The sequence below is a fragment of the Pristiophorus japonicus genome, chromosome 11 (assembly GCF_044704955.1).
Source record: "Pristiophorus japonicus isolate sPriJap1 chromosome 11, sPriJap1.hap1, whole genome shotgun sequence".
In the NCBI taxonomy this organism is placed as follows: Eukaryota; Metazoa; Chordata; class Chondrichthyes; family Pristiophoridae; genus Pristiophorus; species Pristiophorus japonicus.
In genome coordinates, this window is record NC_091987.1 from 112,670,201 (window position 1) to 112,691,833 (window position 21,633).

At 46.6% G+C, this 21,633-nt stretch overlaps 1 protein-coding gene across 4 annotated transcripts in view; it reads left to right on the forward strand.

The window, feature by feature from the left end:
- LOC139275829 (FERM and PDZ domain-containing protein 4-like) overlaps positions 1-21,633 on the forward strand; it is a 658,647-nt gene that overhangs the window by 529,249 nt on the left and 107,765 nt on the right. For all 4 annotated transcript variants that reach the window (XM_070893037.1, XM_070893039.1, XM_070893040.1 and 1 more), the window contains one exon: positions 13,876-13,921. In XM_070893037.1, coding sequence (XP_070749138.1) covers positions 13,876-13,921 — 46 coding nt within the window. The remainder of the gene's footprint in view (positions 1-13,875; positions 13,922-21,633) is intronic.

Below are 21,633 nucleotides of genomic sequence, written 5' to 3' on the forward strand. Positions count from 1 at the left end.
ATGAAAGGTGTTTAAAATGCTAATAGACTAGACATTGAACACAGGGCGATAAAAGCAGACAGAAACCCTCTCTGACAGCTTTTTAAAAATTAGAAAACAGCATGAGCAAGCTTTCACCAGACTCAGAAGGAGAGTAATTCAAAGTTATTTTGCTTAAGGCAACCCACTGATGGGGGGGGAGGTTTTAGCAAGAGTAGGATTGAGAAGGCACTGAATGTCTTCATCCTCAGGGAGAGGCGTGGCATAGTAACGTTTAAATGAGAAGCTTAGCTTCCTGTATTTAATCTGCATCCAGGATCCCTGCAGACTCTCAGGTCGGGCGGAAGTCAAGGAAAATGAGGCGATAGACTTGGAATGTTCCCTCCTGCCTCATTGAAATAGCTGCACAAGATCTGTACCCACTCATGACACAGGCTCAGTTATACACCATGAGAAGCCCAAGAAAATCCCTGTGGGATGCGGAGAGGTTTCCGAACCGTTTTGCTCTGCCCAGTGCTTGAGGAATGCTGATGCCCGAGGCAATCAGAGGCCTCGTGTACATCTGGTGAAAGGACATCTACACAATGGTAATAGCCCATTCCTAAATATTTTGTCAACTATTTTTATATTACCCGTTGCCTTTTCACAATCGTACCTGTGTGGATTTGACACCAGAGTAAGTAGGTAGCATTAGTCTCATTGTCTAATTAAATGTAGGGGCCTCAAACTAAACCTTTGCAGGCCTCCCCCTCCTCCTTCACCCCCCGCCTCTACTCCACATGACAGATACAAGACAGGTGCACGGTTGAGGACAGTCGACCCACTGATACTTGTGCACCATTTTAGGCCCCAAATTTGAAAGCCTGTGTTGTATTTTAAAGATTGATTCAGTCGTGCCACGATATTTGTAGGTTGAGTATCAGCAGAGATAATAAATGCTTTTATTAACATGTTGAGCCTGACAGTTCATAATGCAAAGTTCACATTCCAACATCATTTGAATTTATTCAGTTCTGCCTTCTCAAGACTTTATCATAGCCACATAACTGATGGCCTTGACATCAATTGGAACACAAGCCCCAGGCATCCACATGGGGTGTTTGCAGCATATGGACCATTGCTCTGTCGGGACTGCCTGCGGTTTTTCTGCACTCTCCTGGACACCCTGGTGAATTTTACTGAGTGTCCACACTGTCGCACATGCTGCTGCTATTTTTTTCAGCACACTCTACACACCATTCCCTTGCAATGCCAACTCTTGAGCAGGTGTCATGAACACAAACTGTGCTCGATGTCAAGCCTGAGCAATCTTGCACAATTTCAATTAATTTCTGTATAACAAACTCTTAACAAGCCACAAAGAAATGAAAGCCAGGCCAATACATTAATGCACATTATAGCTGTTTACTTCCAGAAGCAATTTTAGGAGTGTGGGTAAAAATTTACAATGTCTCATTAAATCTAATGCACAAAGCTACAACTTCTTATATAATGTAACAGGTGCTCCAGCTGTGACAGACCAATTTCACCTTAGCCTCTTTTACAAGTTTTATACTTTTAAATATTTTGTCTTCATGTTATTTCATTTACGTTGTCAAATCATTTTTCTACTTTTGGATGGGGTAGTGGCAACGAGATGAAACAAATGGGACCAAATCTTGTGAGCGTCACAAAATTTAGTTTTTGTGCTGGGGTTGGCAAATCTTGTCAGTGGCAAAACTGAGTATCAGTGAAAACTGACAAGCTTGTGTGATGCGAATGTCACTTGCTATTTATCAGCCCAAGCCTGGATGTTGTCCAGGTCTTGCTGCATGTGGGCACGGACTGTATCATTATCTGAGGAATTGTGAATGAAACCTAACACTGTGCAAACAACTCCACTTCTGACCATATGATAGAGGTCAGATCGTTGATAGAGCATTTGAAGAGAGTTGGGCCTAGGAAGCTGCCTTGAGGAACTCCTACAGTGATGTCCTGGGGCTGTGATGATTGACCTCCATTAACCATCTTCCTTTGTGTCAGATATGACTCCAGCCACTGGAGAGTTCCCTCACTGCCCCCCCCACGATCCCCAATGACTTCAGGTTTACTAGGGCTCCTTCGCGCCACACTCATTCAAATGCTGCCTTGATGCCAAGGGCAGTCACTCTTACCTCACCTCGAATTCAGCTTTTGTGTTCATGTTGGACCGAGGCTGTTATGTGGCCTGGAGCCGAATAGTCCTGGCAGAACCCAAACTGAACATCGGTGAGCAGGTTATTAGTGGGTAAGTGTTGATTAATAGCACTGTTTTCAACTCCTTCCATCACTTTTCTGATGATTGGTCGTAGACTGATTGGGCGCAAAGTGGCTGGGTTGGACTTTTCCTACTTTTTGTGGAAGGACATAACTGAGAAGTTTTCCAGAATGTCGGGTAAATGCCAGTGTTGTAGCGGTACTGAAACGGCTTGGCTCGGCTCACAGCTAGTTTTGGGGCACAAGTCTTCTGCACAACAGATGGGATATTGTTGGACCCATAGTCTTTGCTGTGTCCAGTCCATCCAACAATTTCTTGATGTTACATGGAGTGAATGAACTTGACTGAAGACTGGCACCTGTGATAGTGGGGAACTCAGGAAGAATCCCAGAATGATCATCCGCTTCTAGCAGATGCTTCATTGTTGCCTTTTGCACTCGCGTGCTGGGCTCCGCCATCATTGAGCATGGGGATGTTCATGGAGCCTCCTCCTTACTTGCTTAATTGTTGCTTAATTGTTCACCACCATTCACGACTGAATGTGGCAGAACTGCAAAGCTTTAGCCTGGTCTGTTGGTTGTGGGATTGGTTAGCTCTAGCTATAGCATGCTGTTTTTGATATTTAGCATGTATGTAGTTCCGTGTTGTAGCTTCTCCAGGTTAGTATCTGATTTTTAGGTGCGTCTGATGCTGCTCCTGGCATGCTGTTCTATGTTCTCATTGAACCAGGCTTTGTCACCTGGATTGATGGTGATGGAAGAATGAGAGTCATGCCGGGTCTTGAGGTTACGGATTGTGGTGCAATACAATTCTGCTGCTGCTGATGTCACTGCACTTCATGGATGCCCAGTTTGAGCTGCTATATCTGAATTTATCCCACATAGCATGGTTGTAGTGCCACAAGGCCCGATGCAGGGTGCCCTCAGTGTGAAGATGGGACTTGGTCCCTGCAAGGACTGCGCACTGGTCACACCTACCATGCTGTCAAGGACAGACACATTTGCGACAAGTAGATTTGTGAGAACGAGGTCAATAGACTATTCCCTCATGTTGGTTCTCTCACCAATGGCCACAGGCCCAGTCTGACAGTTATGTCCTTTTGGACTCAGCCAGCTCGGTCAGTGGTACTATCAAGCCATTCTTGGTGATGGACATTGACATCCCCCATCCAGAGTATATCGTGTACCCTTGCTGCACTCAGTGTCTCATCCAAGTCTTGTTCAAGTACTAATTCACCAGCTGAGGGAAACCATTAGGTGGTAATCAGCAGGAGGTTTCCTTGCCTAAGTTTGACCTGCATCCATGAGACTTCATGGGGTCCAGAGTCACTGTTGAAAGCTCCCAGGGCCACTTTCCGCTGCCCCCGTCCAACTTAATATCACCTTTGATGGGTCTGTCCTGTCAAGTCTGTGGAACAGCTTCTCTTAACTTTGACACCAGTCCCCAGATGCAAGGTTGGCTGGGCTGGCTGTGTCTTTGCCTACTTTGTAGCCCAGTGGCCCGCTCGGTTTTAGTCTTGTTTTTCTTTCTAGCGGTTTAATACAACTGAATAGCCTGCTAGGCAGTTAAGACTCAATCATGTTGGTGTGGGATTGGAGTCACGTGCAGGCCAGACTAGATAAAGACAGCAGAGTTCCTGCCCTAATGGACATTAATGAACCAATTTGGTTTTTACAACAATCCCAACAGCTTTATGGTGATGATAACTGATATATATTTTATAATCGGCCTGAAATGCCTTCAGATTTATGAAGCAACATTAGGTTTGTTGCCTATCTATTATCAGCATGTCCCTTTGACTGTGTAAAGTATTAATAACTCTTAAGTGCTTTATATCACATGTGGTTTCTCACATAACATACACTAAGTTCAGGTTCAATAAAATAACCATGGCTTTAGGAAACCTATTAAATGAACACTGATGTTAATAGTGACATCTTATTGTAATACTTGGTGTCTGTAAGAAATAAAACTGATAGATAATGACTTTCACCTATGGTACTTACATTGTGCTTCACTGCAAATTTACAATAAAATTTAAAACTAAAAAAGGAATATATAATTAGTCTTTCCATTAACAATATAGAGTGTAGCCTATAAGTGTGGGGAGTTTGCTAAATAATTAAAAAGATTGTAGGTAAATATTTTGCATGGTTTATGAATTACAGAACAGAATGATGATCTAGAAATTCCTGTTTGCATTAGAAGTATATGAATGTTTAACGCTTAAAATTAACACCTGGATTAAATAAGCTAATAGGAATGTTGTACAATACTTTGAGTGTTTGTTTAGTAATATTAATATTAATAGTAGTTTATAGAATTATACAGCCTTATTTGAGTTGTCTTCACACTATTGGTTGGGGGAGGTGGAGATTGTTTGCTGCTTATTATTTTAGTAATGAATGAACTGCAGACAAATGCATCACTGACTGCCAGCAAAATAAATTATGAACAAAATATATTATTCAACATAGATTTTGACTCTTGGACTTGGATGAATTGTATGCACATTCTACTGTCCAGATACCAATCTAAAGTTACAATGTGATGAAATTTTATTACAATCTCTTAACTTGACTGACCCATTGATAAGTGGCAGGGTGTTGAGATCTGAGCTTTCATCCAACACTTTAATCTCATCTTTACAGCAAAAATGTGCCTCTCAAAAGAAATCGAGTTTTGTATAAACCTAAACCTGGGCCCTTTACCTGCTGTGCCAAAGACATTACATCGAATTACATAGAATCTACAGCACAGAAACAGGCCATTCGGCCCCACTGGTCCATGCCAGTGTTTATGCTCCACGTAAGCCTCCACCCACCCCTCTTCATCTAATCCTATCAGCAGAACCTCCTATTCCTTTCTCCCTCATATCTCAATCTAGCTTCCCCTTAAATGCATCTATGCTATTCGTCTCAACTTCTCCATGCAGCAGTGAGTTGCACATTCTAACCACTCTCAGGTTAAAGACCTTTCTCCATTTATTAGTGATTATCCTATATTTATGGCCCCTAATTTTGGTCGCCCCCACGAGTGGAAAGATCTTGGGGGAATTTTAACCACCCCACCCCACCCCCATTCCCCCATGATGGGTGGGACAGGGTTGGGGTGAGCATAGGAACAGGAGAAGGCCATTCAGCCCCTTGAGCTTTTTCCGCCATTTAATGAGATCACGACTGATCTGCAACCTAACTCCATTTACCCACCTTTGTCCCATATCTCTTAATACCTTTGGTTAACAAAAATCTAGCAATCTCAGATTTAAAATTAACAATTGATCTAGCATCAGTTGCTGAGGCGAGTGTTAAAATTTCAAAAATCTGAAACCCGACCCCATCCAGTCTCAAACTCGGCCACTCCTGGTTTTAATGGAGGCGGGCAGCATCCCTGCTCTCAGGAGGTGAGTCATTTATTTAAATATGCTAATAAGGCTGCGTGCCTCAAATTCTAGAGCCGACTGGATTTATCGGCTGCGGGTCAGAAACTAGGCAGCTGAAGGGAGGCGAGAGCGGCGGGATCCAGCAAGTAAGTGCCTTTGCAGCATGACTTGTGGGCCAGAAGGAACGGGAGTGCTTCCTCCCGGTGCCTCAAGCAAACCTGCTTCAGCCCACGTGATCTCCCCTGACTCCCGATCTCCTCCGACCCCCGACCTCCCCCGACACGCGATCTCCCCCGATCTCCTCCGAGCCCCGATATCCCCGACCCGTTATCTCCCCTGACATGCGATCTCCCCCGACACGCGATCTCCTCCAACCCCCAATCACCCCGAACCGTGATCTCCCCGATCCGCGATCACCCCTGTCATGTATCTAGACATGTCACTGCCTGTGATGTGCCACCAGAGGGCACTACAGTGGGAGACTTGTAGGTTACCTGTACAGGTGTGCCAGACCTAGTATAAAAGGCAGGCCACCATGTATGATCCTCATTCTGAAGTTACATTAAATGGACTTAGCTCACCTCAGTTCAAGTACAATACATTGCCTCGTGGAGACATTATCAGAGCATCTGAAGACATACATGCGAAAATGGCTAACCTTGGCACGTTGCAGCGACAATGACCAAGACGTACGAGGAGCTTGTAGGACTGAGTCCAAGTATGTGTCAAGAATGTACCTCACCAGTCAAATGTACTTGCCTCACAACTGTACCACAAATGTATATGAATGTAACTAGCCACCGGCATAATCTGTATGTGGTGGGGAAGAGAATGGAGTGGTCATGGACTCACAAACAGGAACCACCAGCACCTCTACTGCCAACGAAACACCACCTACTCACCCAAGCTAGAAACGACCCCGCAAAGGTCAACCAGACAGAGCTAAGCCCAGAGCACAGTCCATGCATGAAGGCAATTTGCACTAAGGACTTGGGGGAGAGTGATGTCATGTATCTTGATATGTTACTGCCTGTACTATTACATATGATGTGCCACAAGAGGGCACTACTATGGGAAACTTGTACACCAGCTGTATGGTCACTAAGGAGTGCCACCAGAGGGCACTGCAGTGGGAGCCTTGTAGGTTACCTGTACAGGTGGGCCAGGCCCAGTATAAAAGGCAGGCCACCATGTATGATCCTCACTCTGGAGTTACATTAAATGGACAAAGGTCACAACAGTTCAATTGCAATACATTGCATCGTAGAGTCATTATCAGAGCATCTAAAGACATAACAACCCCGACCTGCAATCTCCCCGACCTCCGATCAGCCCCCGACCTGCAATCTCTCCCGACCCCCGATCTTGCCCCTCCCCACGATTTCCCCCCGACCCCCGATCTCCCCCAGACCCGCAATCTCCCCGATCTACACCAACCTCCGATCTCCCCGACCCCCGATCTCCCTGACCCCTGATCTCCCCCGACCCCCGATCTCCCCGACCCCCGATCTCCCCGACCCGCAATCTCCCCCAACCCCCGATCTCCCCGACCCGCAATCTCCCCCAACCCCCGATCTCCCCGTCCCCCGATCTCCCCCGACCCGCAATCTCCCCCGACCCCCGATCTCCCCGACCCCCGATCTCCCCGACCCGCAATCTCCCCCAACCCCCGATCTCCCCGTCCCCCGATCTCCCCCGACCCGCAATCTTCCCCGACCCCCGATCTCCCCCCGACCCGCAATCTCCCCCGACCCGCAATCTCCCTGACCCCCGATCTTGCCCCTCCCCACGATTTACCCCCGACCCCTGATCTCCCCCAGACCCGCAATCTCCCCGATCACCCCCGACCCCCGATCTCCCCGACCCCCGATCTCCTCCCGACGAGCAATCTCCCCCCGACTTGCAATCTCCCCCGACCCCCGATCACCCCGACCCCCGATCTCCCCGACCCCCAATCTCCCCCCGACCCGCAATCTCTCCCCGACCCCCGATCTCCCCCGACCCCCAATCTCCCACGATCACCCCCGACCCGCAATCTCCCCCGACCCCCGATCTCCCCGACCCCCGATCTCACCCTGACCTCCGATCTCCCCCAGACCCGCAATCTCCCCGACACCCGATCTTCCCGACACCCGATCTTCCCCCCGACCCCCGATCTCCCCCTGACCCCCGATCTCCCCCAGACCCGCGATCTCCCCGACCCCTGATCTCCCCCCAACCCGCCCTCTCCCCTGACCCCCGATCTCCCCCTGACCCACGATCTCCCCCCGACCCCCGATCTCCCCTCGACCCCCGATCTCCCCCCAACCCGCGCTCTCCCCTGACCCCCGATCTCCCCCTGACCCACGATCTCCCCCTGACACCCGATCTCCCACCGACCCCCGATCTCACCCCGACCCCCGATCTCTCCCAGACCCGCAATCTCCCCGATCTCCCCAGACCCCCGATCAACCCCCAATCTCCCCCCGCCCCGCGCTCTCCACTGACCCACAATCTCCCCCGACCCACGATCTCCCCCCGACCCACATTCTCCCCTCGACCCCTGATCTCCCCCCGACCCCGATCTCCCTCCGACCCCCGATATCCCCCTCCCCGTGATCTCCTACAACCCCAAATCTCCCCCTCCCCACGATCTCCCCCTCCCCGTGATCTCCCCACACCCCGTGATCTCCCCCTCCCTGTGATCTCCACCTCCCCGTGATCTCCCCCTCCCCGTGATCTCCCCACACCCAGTGATCTCCCCGCTCCCCGTGATCTCCCCCTCACCACGATCTCCCCACACCCCGTGATCTCCCCCTCCCCGTGATCTCCCCCCCCCACGATCTTCCCCTCCCCACGATCTCCCCCCGACCCCCAATCTCCCCCCTCCCCATGATCTCCCCCCTTCCCGTGATCTCCCCCCTCCCCGTGATCTCCCCCTTCCCCACAATCTACCCCCGACCCCCGATCTCCCCCCTCCCGACGATCTCCCTCCTCCCCATGATCTCCCCCCGACCCACGATCTCCCCCCTCCCCACGATCTCCCTCCTCCCCATGATCTCCCCCGACCCACGATCTCCCCCCTCCCCATGATCTCCCCCCTCCCCGTGATTTCCCCCCTCCCCACAATCTCCCCCCTCCCCACAATCTCCTCCCGACCTCCGATCTCCCCCCTCCCCACGATCTCCACCCTCCCCGTGATCTCCCCTTCCCCTGATCTCCCCCATCCCCACAATCTCCTCCCTCCCCACGATCTGCCCCCTCCCCACCTTCTCCCCCCTCCCCGTGATCTCCCCCTCCCCACAATCTCCCCCCTCCCCACAATCTCCCCTCTCCCCACGATTTCCCACCTCCCCGTGATCTCCCCCTCCCCGTGATCTCCCCCCTCACCACAATCTCCCCCCTCCCCACAATCTCCCCCCTCCCCACAATCTCCCTCCTTCCCACGATCTCCCCCCGACCCACAATCTTCCCCCTCCCCACAATCTCCCCCCTCCCCACGATCTCCTCCCGACCTCCGATCTCCCCACGATCTCCCCCCTCCCCACGATCTCCCCCCTCCCCATGATCTCCCCCCTCCCCATGATCTCCCCACGATCTCCCCCCTCCCCATGATCTCCCCCCTCCCCATGATCTCCCCCCTCCCCGCGATCTCTCCCCTCCCCGCGATCTCCCCCCCGACCCGACAGCCTTCTCTTTTCTAGTGAAAAGTGCCCCACCCTGTTGAATCTTTCCTGATAGTTCTTCAGTTCTGGTATCATCTTCGGAAATCATTTTTGCACCTTCTCCAGTGCCTCTGTATTTTTTTTTTTATGATGTGGAGACCAGAATACTGAAGAGTAACAGCTACCCATTTATTGTCATACCAGCTATTTGGGGCCAACTACATTCCTGTTACTTTTTTGGAAAGGCAAAATCTACTGCGATGTCAAATCATTTCATACAGGCCAAACTTGTTGAACACAGAGCGGTAGTACACATCAAGTTACTGGGAATGCAATCTCCATTCTTTAAAAGTGGAGGCCATAAAAGTTAAGTATTCAACATTACTTTGTGGTGTCCAGAGGAGCAGGAAAGTCTAGGCCTCTGCTACCTCAGGCTCCCTCCACCACCCCATCCCTGTTGGCTAACAGCTGCCTCTCTACGCCTGTTTCAAGTGGGCAGCTGACTGGCAGGATGTAAATAAGGCCCGGCAACTAATGTTGGCCATGCCTCCCACAGGGGCCCCATCATCCCACTGGCTTCCCATCTGGGAGTTAGAATTCCCCTTCTGATCTCTGGACCGAATGGAGGCTGAGAAAATATATCTGTCATTTATGCCATTGAAATCCATTCATTTTATAGCTATTCCATTGAAATCAACTCTCACATTATTGTGAGGTGGATGTTAATGTCGACGTATTACCGCCTTCCTACAAGCACTATGCTTTAAAGAGTCATTTAATTTGTCTGTTTACTTGTCTGTTAAGCTGCATGCTTCAACATTGCAAACAGCCAATCCTAGCTAACCAGCTGTTATTAAATTAATTAATTTCAGAACCAAAGTCTTGTTACAAACAAAGAACATCCATCAGGGACAGGCATCTCTTGTTGCCATGGCCTTATTGAGCAGTCAGTTATATGTACTGGTCAGAGAAACGTAGACCGCGATTTCCCTTACATCGGAGGGTCCGTGGCGGGTGACGTTGATGGTAGGTCCTGACCCCGCTGCTTGATCCAGCCAGCTATGTAGAATGATTTTCCCCTGATTGGGGTTGTTAAGCCTGCCCAGCGCATTTGCCGGCCAATTGAAGGAAGCAGGTGTGATGACATAATTTGATGACGCATCATCAGCCGATTTCCTTAAAGGGACCATGGCCAAATTTATTTTGACAGTTGTGCTGTCAGTGTTCCACAGCATTGAGGTGCTGAAAACACTGACAACACGGTGCATAGCTGCACCCAGGCTCTCCCATCACTTGGAGGGCGTCACAGCATGCACGGAGGTTCTCTTCCATTCCCATGGGTGGAAGAGACCTGACCAGGGCACTAAATCAACCTGGTTGCACATTGCACAGGAGGACACAAGCAGCGATGCTGTCAGGAGGACGAGGCTGCAGTGGCGCAAACCTTTCAATGATCTCAGTAGATCACGAATCCTTACTGCAAAGCCACACTCAACCTCATCCTGCTGTGCCACTCATCACATCCCCATCACTCCGCATGTCTCCGCAAGATCCTGCAGATCCACTGGGCGGGGGGAGGGTTTGACAGAGTTCTGCACGTGGAATGGGGTGGTGGGGTGGGGTGGGGAATGGAGGGAGCCTGAGGTAGCAGAGGCCTAGACTTTCCTGCTCCTCTGGACACCACAAAGTAATGTTGAATACTTAACTTTTATGGCCTCCACTTTTAAAGAATGGAGATTGCATTCCCAGTAATTTGATGTGTACTACTGCTCTGTGTTATTCAACATTTTGGCCTGTATGAAATGATTTGACATTGCAGTAGATTTTACCTTTCCAAAAGAGTAGCAGGAATGTAGTTGGCCCCAAATAGCTGGTATGACAATAAATGGGTAGCTGTTACACTAACGTTAGTGTCCTCGATCAGGCCAACATCCCCAGCATCGAAGCACTGACCACAGTCGACCAACTCCGTTGGGCGGGCCACATTATTCGCATGCCTGATACAAGACTCCCAAAGCAAGCGCTCTACTCGGAATCCTACATGGCAAGCGAGCCCCAGGTGAGCAAAAGAAACGTTTCAAGGACACCCTCAAAGCCTCCCTGATAAAATACAACATCCCTACCGACACCTGGGAATCCCTGGCCAAAGACCGCCCTAAGTGGAGGAAGAGCATCCGGGAGGGTGCTGAGCACCTCAAGTCTCGTCGCCGAGAGCATGCAGAAATCAAGCGCAGGCAGCGGAAGGAGCGTGCGGCAAACCAGTCCCACCCACTCATTCCTTCAACGACTGTCTGTCCCATCTGTGACAGGGACTGTAATTCCTGTATTGGACTGTTCGGTCACCTAAGTACTCGCTTTTAGTGGAAGCAACTCTTCCTCGATTTCGAAGGACTGCCTATGATGACAATGATGATGATGATCACTCTGCCTTCACAACCCTACTCCTGCACATCCTTACTCACAGCAACTTACCTTGCATCTCCCCCCATTCCTCTCGATCTACATTATCACTTTCCCATTCACTCTTCACACTCACCTTCATCCTAGTACAAACATAGCCAGTAACAACACATATGGGTCGGCACGTGGGTGTTTTATGCAATGTTCATGTAAAGTTTCTGTTAGTATGGTGGCAAACATTGAAACCTTTATTTTCAACACTGCATTCTTGCACAGATCTGTGTGCACCTTTGGAAGTGGCAGTGAATAGTGAGACATAACAGTACCCCCCGCAATGGTGATGAGTGTGAAAGGAATGACTTGGGCATTGTAGGAATGCTTTATGGTGTTGGTGTGGAATGGTACCAGGATTATGGACCTTGAGCTGGTAAGTGGGATTAGACTGGATGACCTCTTGTTGGCTGGCGCAGACACGATGGTAAGTACATCATGGAATCTAATATGGCCAGAGTGATCTCCTGGTCTAGCTTTGATCACCTGGATGGGTTGGAGAGGAATTTTCCCAGATTTTTTTCCCTAATTGGCCTGGGTTTTTATCTGTTTATTTGCCTCTACCAGCAGATCGCATGACTCCGGGTGGGGTGGAGTGTAAAATTGTGCGATACATGGGGTATCGCAGTTGTGTGAGGTGAACTGGTTGGGTCAGATGCTCTTTACCTGTCCGCCATTGTTCATTGTTCATAGGTTTATATGTAACCTTCAGGGCTGCTGAACGAGGGCCGTGTGACTCTTTGTCAGTTGGCGCGGACACGATGGGCCAAAATGGCCTCCTTCTGCGCTGTAAATTTCTATGTTTCTATGTTCTATGGTGCATCATGTGGCAGCCAGGGTGTAGAGCATCAAGTGAAGTAAATCTGACCATGGTGAGGCCATCCCTGGCATTCCAGGCAGCAATGTGGTCAGGTGCTGATGCCCTGTGTCCTGTGCAGCATCAGTTGATTGCAGATATGGTTTGTGTTGTTATTGGTACTGCTGGTGTGCCTGGTGATGCTGGTGTTGGGGCTGATCGTGGTGGGATTCTGAGGACCAAGGTGAAAGACTTTCAAGGGTATTGATGCTGATGTAATAGATGATAGGTGAATTTGAGATGACAGAAGCGATCTGTCAATGGTGGGAGAGGTTGTTCCAATGAGGAGACACTGGATAGAGAGTTTACTCCAAACACTTGCAACCTGTATAAAGCTCAATCTGTCTTCCAAATGCAGTGAGCAACAGCTTCTGAGCTTGGAAAGTGAACAGCTGTGAGATGATAGTTTTATAGCACATTTCCAGCTGTCAAGTAATAAGATGATTCCTCCTTAACTGACGTGATCCCCGAGCAGCATGGACCCTGTGGGCGACCTCGTAAAATGTAAAGGTGAACTCAAAATACTTCTTAATGGGCTGTTAACAACATCACAATGACTTGAATTGCCTCCCCCGCCGCTGCGTGTTAGGTCTGCTTAGCCCTGACAGACCCGACATTTGGGAAAGACACATGGTGGCGGGTTGACAGCGGGGTCCCAACCTACTGTTAAAAAATGTTTTCCCGCCCAACCTTCACTGAACACGTCCGCTGACCCCCCCACCCCAAAAAATTCCCCTCATTGTGCTTTCCTTACTGATTTGAGGGTTTATTGAAGGATTTAAGGATTTATCCTATCTAAAATTATATGGCATATAAAATACAAATAGCTCCTATTTTGCCGCACTTTGGTCAAAATCAGTAAAACTTAGTCCAGAGGTAGCTGATATTAAATGGAAAGATGAATAGTCATCAGCCTGAAACGTTAACCCTACCTTCCTCTCTCTACAGTGTTTCTTGTGTTTTCTGTTTCTATTTTCTATTTTAAATGGAAAGTCACTCATTTTCACTGGCCAATGATCATTTTTGATCCTTGGGCAAATTGTTCTAAAGTGATTAATGAGGAAATTCAGAACAATCTCTTTAAGAATGAACCGTCAGAGTAATTCATCCCAGCACAATAACATGATGAAGTCCAAATAAGACCAAGTTGAATGGAATTTTTTTCTCATTTCTAAGAGAAATTGTCTGTCATATTTTCAGATGGAGGTGATAGAGATGAAAGCTTCTAGCTGTAAATTAACTAACGATTTGGTGTTGGAACCTCACAGATACTGTAAGAAGAAGTTTTGAAAGATAATTCCACAATTACATTTTTTTTCCTCAACAGGAGCTGCAAGGAATCAATCATCCTGACGGTTGTTCAACCATACCCTGTAAGTATAAACTTGCTTTTATTCTGTTTAATATCTGTTACTTCTGTTATTTCTGTTTCTCTCAAACTTTTAGTCATGCAGGCATAGGAATTTGTCTTTCCAAATATTCAGAAAATAACATGGCATTTGGGGTAAACTTCAATCTTTAACTCTTTCAGGAATATATATTTGAATTTTGGGCACAACCTCCACCCCATGATTTTCAGTCAATAATAAAAACAAAGATTATCCATTTATATTGTGCCTCTCATAGCCTCAGGATGTCTCAAAGAGCTTTACAGCCAATTTAGTACTTTTGGAGTGTAGTCACTGTTGTAATGTAGGAAACCCAGCAGCCAATTTGCGCACAGCAAGCTCCCACAAACAGCAATGGGATAATGACCAGATCATTTGTTTTATTGATGTTGGTTGTGGGATCAATATTGACTAGGACACTGAGGAGAACTCTCCTGATCTTCTTCAAAATAGTGCCATGGGATCTTTCGTCACATGTGAGAGACGACAACTCTGACAATACAGCACTCCCTTAGTGCTGTGTTGAGGTGTTAGCCTAGGTTCTGGACTGGGGATTGAACCAACAATCTGTCTGACTCAGAGGAAGAGTGCTCCCACTGAGCCACGGCTGACACCTAATGGTGCTGTGCAGTAATGGACAGAATATGCTTGGGCAGCATGCGTCCAAATTCCTGATACTCACTACTAGTATGTGAAGCTCTGTGCCAGGAATACTGAAGATGAAAATTTGCTGCTACCTGTTATTTTTCTCTTTTTGAATTTTATCAGTAGTCATCATCACAGGCAGTCCCTCGAAGCGAGGATGACTTGCTTCCACGCCAAAAAGGGATGAGTTCACAGGTGTTTCAATGAAGGACCTAATATTCCAGATCCCGAACTACATCGCGAAGGGTGGAAGATGCCTGTGCTTGGAATTTTTTTAACGTGTGGTGACCGTTGCACACCAGCTACCACACGGGCTTGACAGAGCTAGGTCTTGATCCAGTGGCAAGGATTACCCAAGACTAACTGGAGACCAGCTCTGCTGCACAGACCAAGCGTGCACACATAGCGCAGTGTGGGCTGGCCCGTGTTGCCCCTGGGCCCTCGCCTCTTCTGGGCCCCAGATTCACGCCTCTCCTGGGCTTCGGTCACTTCCCTCTATGGACTCTTGCCGCTCCTTCGCCCCTCCTGCTGTGCCTGCCCGTGCTGCAATCAGTGACCTGGCTTCGTAGCCGCCGCCCTCCTGCAGCAGCACGCGCTGCTCCCTCCAATGGCCCCGGCCTGCTGATGGTCTTGCCCTCTTGCAGTAGTATTGCCCTCTTAAAGACCCGAGTAATGCAGCTCAAATTCATCCTGAAAGTGTTAGTTTACTAAATTAAATATAGATCTTTGTAATAATATTAACCATTATAAACATTCTGCCATTCTCTCCTGTTTTGAGGTGTTTTCAGTGCAGATACCCTGCTTTTGCTTCTATAGTGAGCCAAGTGAAGCCCCACTGCTCCAGAGAGTCTCTCAACATCTCTCATGTGTATTTTTTGAAGATGCCAATTGAAATTGCTCCATCATTGGCTCTCAGCATAAAAGTGAGATGAAGGCTGGAAACTCCCAGTGGTACTTTGGGGAATTAAGTAATCCATTCAGTTAGTCACAGAGACAGGCAAGCAAAGGAGATCTCGGAGTTATGGTAATGGTGAACTGATCGGATGGCTCACAAAGTTACACTGCCACTTCTGGGTTTGGTTTAGTTAATTCATTGAAACATTCTTCAGCATTATCTTTTTGCAGCCCTAAATCGAACATTGTACACCGTCCATTGTTGGGTCCATTACATGCATTGTCTCCAGTGAAAATTCTGTGATGTCATCATGATTTGAGTGTCTTGAGTAAAGTTACAAGTTTGTGTGTTCGAGACTGACTGGCCAACACAATTTTGTATGGCAGGGAAAAGTTCCATTAATACTGAAATATATCTTGCATGTTTTGCAATATTCATAGGATGTTCCACTTCACAATATTTTTTGAAGGATTTCTTTGGAGTATCTGTTGATTTTATGCTACAAAACACTCAAATACAGTAATTCGTATCTTTGTCATACAGTTTCTTTCACAAGTGATTTTTCATCATATTCTTGAATGCAAATAAACAGCACATAACACCAACACCTTATAATGTTATCATTTTAACATTGATGCCATATAATTTAATATTGATTTTATGTTTTCTTTAGCTTTAGTTATATCCCTCCCACTATCTTTTAGGTTGCTTTGCGCAAAGCACCAAACTCTTCCTTAGAAGGCAAGAGATAGTCAAGTATCAATCTGCAGCAACTTGCCATCCAGGATCATAAGTGTTCAATGAAAGATGCGAGAGTGGCCTCATAAATTGTTATTTATATCTTCAGTTGAGGTTCATGATGTAGCTCATCAGTGAAGAAATCTTGATTCAGTGTGAAGTTAGTCTCAGTCGATAGGTTTATCCATTTTTGGTTGAGTTATGAGGTGGACTCATTCTTAGAGATGAATACCTAGTTTCCCAATATTTTTTGTGGATCTATGCAGTCGAAAACTACTCGAGCCTCCATCATATTTCCTACATTTGCTCAGTTCAAATACTGGACATGAGGACTGTCTGTTTGGCCACTGTACCCAGCGTTTGTAGGTCGGTGGAGTGGGTCTTAGGGATTCAAGGGAAGAGGGGCTGGTGTAAGCACTCTCAGACTGTGGATGTGCACAGGCCCCATCACCAGAAGAAAACACCCAGTTTAGCAGCTGCCTCTCCCTCCTGCTGCAGCAAGTCACTGCCCCATCTAGCACATCTCCCCAGCAAAGGCCAGAGACCACTACCCTTATTCAAATTAGCCCAAGGCAGAAATAAGGCCAGAGTCAGGGGGAAATCTGCAAGGCGGCAACCTTTCTGCCTCCATCCCATTCCAAGCTAACATATAAATCATCTGCAGTGTCCACACATGTATCAAACAGGGGACTGGTGCATTAGTCACCACTTTCATCTCCTTTCTCATTGAATAGCAATAACAGCATGATAACAGCTGTCCAATTCCACCGCACTGCTATATTTCCCAAAATAGAAGGGTCATTGATGGCAATTATGTGGCCATCTGGGCAGCAGGTGCCTTCTGCTCCTCTGTCACTGCCATTTGGTATTTCTCACATGTGCACTGTGACTCACTCCATGCTACCTCCTCAAGTTCACTATTTGTATCATCCGACACGTATGTAGCTGTGCTGGTGCTGACAAGTAATGAGAGGGATGCTGGGTGTTATCTTGTCCTGGATCACTGACAATGTTGGCTGACTCTAAGTTCACAAAGACAGAAAGGGGATACATTTTACACTGCCGGCTCTCGGACAGACATTCCAACAGAGCTTTTATTACACGATACGAACTGTGTGTGATATTTGCATGATTGTGTTTTCTTCATGCATGGGAGTGAATGAGAACCAGACATAAAGGGGTAGAGTTTCTGCTTTGGGCACAATCGGCAATCCAGGCACAAATTGCGCTCAAACCTGTGCCAGATTTCCGGTGAAGTTATGGTTCAAGTTTCCACCCAAACTCATTTCACCAATCACAAATGTCAAATCTTCCATGAACCAATCAGGCAGCATTTTAGAATGTAACTACTTATTTATTTTCCCTAGCATTAAAAAAAAATTCCTTGATATATTTCTGAGTGGTAATCTGGTACAGTTTTATCAATATAGCTGAAAATGGGGTTATCACAAAAAAATAAGCATTTTTAATCAGTGTCTAGTCCACCACCTGTGAGTAACCTGATTTTAAATCACTGAAAGTGACTTTAAAAAAACTATACAGAACCATTTACTAGTTTAATTGGTGTACATAAGTCAGATTCTTATTTTTTTAATATTTATAAACTTTTAAAAGATGCCTTTAAGTGCCCTTTGTCTTAAAAAAAAAGAAGCTTAATTTTAAGAGCCTCCTCAAAGGAGCACAATTAGCAGAAACCCGATCTGCTGATTAATTCGATCTGGGGTTGGGGCCGGCTTCCGGCACAATTTTTTTTTAAGCCAGCGCAAAAGATCCCGAAAATGCGATTTGCACTGGGCGTAACTTGCGTTTGAGATTCCGCGATCCTTTGCGTTGGTTTGTACAATTTCAGATGCAAAACCAGCGCCACCTAGTGGAAGCTCTTCCCTAAGAACTGGATGGTGCTAGCCCTTAGCATAGGAGAAACCTGCCACTTCAACATCCCCCTAATCCTTTCATGCTTTTACATGCAAAAATGTCTGAGTCACCTCTTTCAAGGCATTTCTAAGCCCTCCTCCAGGTCTGGCCTCTTCCCTTGCATTTTGTACAATCTAGTCAGGCAAGTATTGAAATAGATTTTATATGTAAGTTGAAGGAACACAAACAAAAGGTCAGGCATGTGTAAATCTTGCAGCCCAACGATTGTGTCAGTAAGCGAGGGCAAAGGAGGGGGGGTTTAAATAAATGGTTGATAGTCGAGAAAAGAAGCCGGGAGTTATCTGTGCATTCCAGGATGCTTCTAGATTAGCAAACAGTTTTGGCAGTGTAGAGCATGGCCCGATAGTGGTTGATGTGGTCCTGTCAGATCTGGCGATAAATGGCTCAACAAGTTGTACGTCCTATACATTCAACTCGGCTCCCCTTAGACTTAAGGGAGTGAAAAGAGGAAACATACCGGGCGAACAACCAGTGTGGGAAAGAGTAAGAGTTTTACTGGAGATACTGACATCGAAGGCAGAGCGGAGGGAATGATTGAGCAGATTGACAGCTGCTAAAAGACAGTCAGAGACTAGACAGTTGGGAGTTTGAAAGTGCGGTTGTAAGTGACTTGGGGAGAATTTTTCCAGAAGCGGTCATAGAAGGAAATGGGCTTGATTGGGAACAGGAAGGGGCTGTAAGTGAAGAAGGTACTATGAATTGGAAGACAGTGAACTCACAGGATAGAGGGAAAAAGTGAGTTGTGATGGGGGTTGAAATCACCGAGGATGATGAGTCATTCAGTGCAGAGGCTGAGCGGGGAATGGAGTGAGAATAGCTCGGTGAGAAACTAGGGTTGGGGCTTGGGTTGGCGGTAGAGAAAGAGGATTTTAATGGAGAGATGAGAGGGGTGGAAAAAGGTGATATGCTTAAAGGAGGAGAGAAAATGCCAGAGGAGGTGAGATTTGATGATTAAAAAAAAACACACTGTCACCGAGATAGTTTGGACAGAATAGGCGGTGGAAAATATGGTCAGGCGAGAAGGCTTCAATAAGGGGAAAGACGTCATCACCTGTGAGCCAACTTTTTGTCAAGGCTATGATGTCATCGCAATCATCCACAATAAGGTCATGGATGGCGAGGTCCCATAAGTGGTCTCTTGCAGTAACACTGGATGCCAAATGTGGTCCCGTTTTCTAGCTGGCCCATACATACCAGCAATGCGGGTTTGTATTGCTGATTAGGGAAGCTTTGAGGCCAGAATATTCACAAATCATGATCGGGACTTTTCAACGCTTGATCTGAGGTGACCGTTTTTGTGTTGTGAACAGTGCTTTCAAATCTGCTTGGCAATGGTAACGAAACCAAATGCAGGGCCAGAATGCATTCAGAACTGCTTCCTCCAATACAAACATGACAAGAAATGCTTGAGAGGTGGCTTCATAAATAAGTTCTCCAGAAGGGTTTTCGATAAATGCAAAGCACAATATGCTTGCTGAGCGGTGCAACGGAGATGAGAAAAGTTGTATCCTTGGGTGTACTCCAAGGAGTTCTGCAGCTTATAATTAGGAGTGCAATTATTTTCTTTGATGGCACAGCTATGGTTCACTGAGACAGCAGTGAGTATGCGTTAGTATCTCACTTATCCTTTCACTCATCTGTCTCTGCTTGTGACCGTACACAGACATATATAGCATACTTGGCTGTATATCCGTGTATTTCTTAGTGACATTTCATAACAGTGGTGGGTCGATTTTATTTTCACTGTGTCTATCTCTTCCCAATGAACCACGATTATTGCTAAAAATGAATACAGCATTGTGTTATTGGAATAAGTCTTTCTTCTTGTTCTCTAAAGACAACCAATGTTCATGGAAATATTATTTCATTTTGCAATAGAAGACTAACTGCTTTTGAGGGCTGTGGAATGAAATAATTATCACATCATTGCCTGAATGCGTGCTATAGTCACAAAAGCTGGTCAGTTAAATATGGCCCAACTGTGCACTCAGATTAGTTGTGTTCTATGATTACTCTGCTTCCTGAAGCTTACAGAGCATATAATCTGTGTTCTGAATCTCATGGGCCTCAGAGTTAATGAATGTGCAAAGTCTTAAAGTCCTCAGATATTAATCTGCACACAGAACTTCATAGGCTTCAGCGCTATTCTGCTTATTAAAACTCAGGCCACAGTTAATCTGCTTACTAAAGTTTGTAAGAACACAATGGCCCTGAAATTACACCATGGAGGTATTAATAGGTGACTATTTAATATGCTGGTCTGAAATTCCTCTCTTTCTGCTATTTAATATCTTTAAAATAAATGGGTTTCTACTAAAATGATGGAGAGAGCAATTTCAGACCAGCACATTAAGTGTTTGAATGTTAGTATCCCAGGATGTAACTCTAGCCTTCCATTGATTCTGCTTATATCAAATCTTGCAGATCTTGCAGTTACTCTGTATGTTCAAGCTTTCACACCTTCAGAAATGTAGTGCAACCTGTCAAATAACATATTTATTCATATTCTGCCAGTCATTTTTATCACCCTCAATGGGCTGAATTAATGATATGTACAATCATAGTTCCAGTTTTAGACCTCTTATGAAAGCCAAACATTAGACAACAGGTAATGTGCTGTAAATTAGATGTATAAGAACATAAGAACATAAGAAATAGAAACAGGAGTAGGCAATGCGGCCCCTTGAGCCTGCTCCGCCATACATTAAAATCATGGCTGATCTGATCATGGACTCAGCTCCACTTCCCCGCCTGCTCCCCATAACCCCTTATCCCCTTATTGTTTAAGAATCTGTCTATTTCTGTCTTAAATTTATTCAATGTCCCAGCTTCCACAGCTCTCTGAGGCAGTGAATTCCACAGATTTGCAACCCCCTGAGAGAAGAAATTTCTCCACATCTCAGTTTTAAATGGGCGGCCCTTTATTCTAAGATCATGCCCTCTAGTTTAAGTCTCCCCCATCAGTGGAAACATCCTCTCTGCATCCACCTTGTCAACCCCCCTCATAATCTTATACGTTTCGATAAAATCACCTATCATTCTTCTGAATTCCAATGAGTAGAGGCCCAACCTACTCCACCTTTCCTCATAAGTCAACCCCCTCATCTCCGGAATCAACCGAGTGAACCTTCTCTGAACTGCCTCCAAAGCAGGTATATTCTTTCGTAAATATGGAAACCAAAACTGCACGCAGTATCCCGAGTGCGGCCTCACCAATACCCTGTATAGCTGTAGCAAGACTTCCCTGCTTTTATACTCCATCCCCTTTTCTATAAAGGCCAAGATTCCATTGGCCTTCCTGATCACTTGCTGCACCTGCATACTATCCTTTTATGTTTCGTGCACAAATACGCCAAGGTCCCGCTGTACTGCAGCACTTTGCAATCTTTCTCCATTTAAATAATAACTTGCTCTTTGACTTTTTCTGCCAAAGTGCATGACCTCATACTTTACAATATTATACTCCATCTGCCAAATTTTTGTC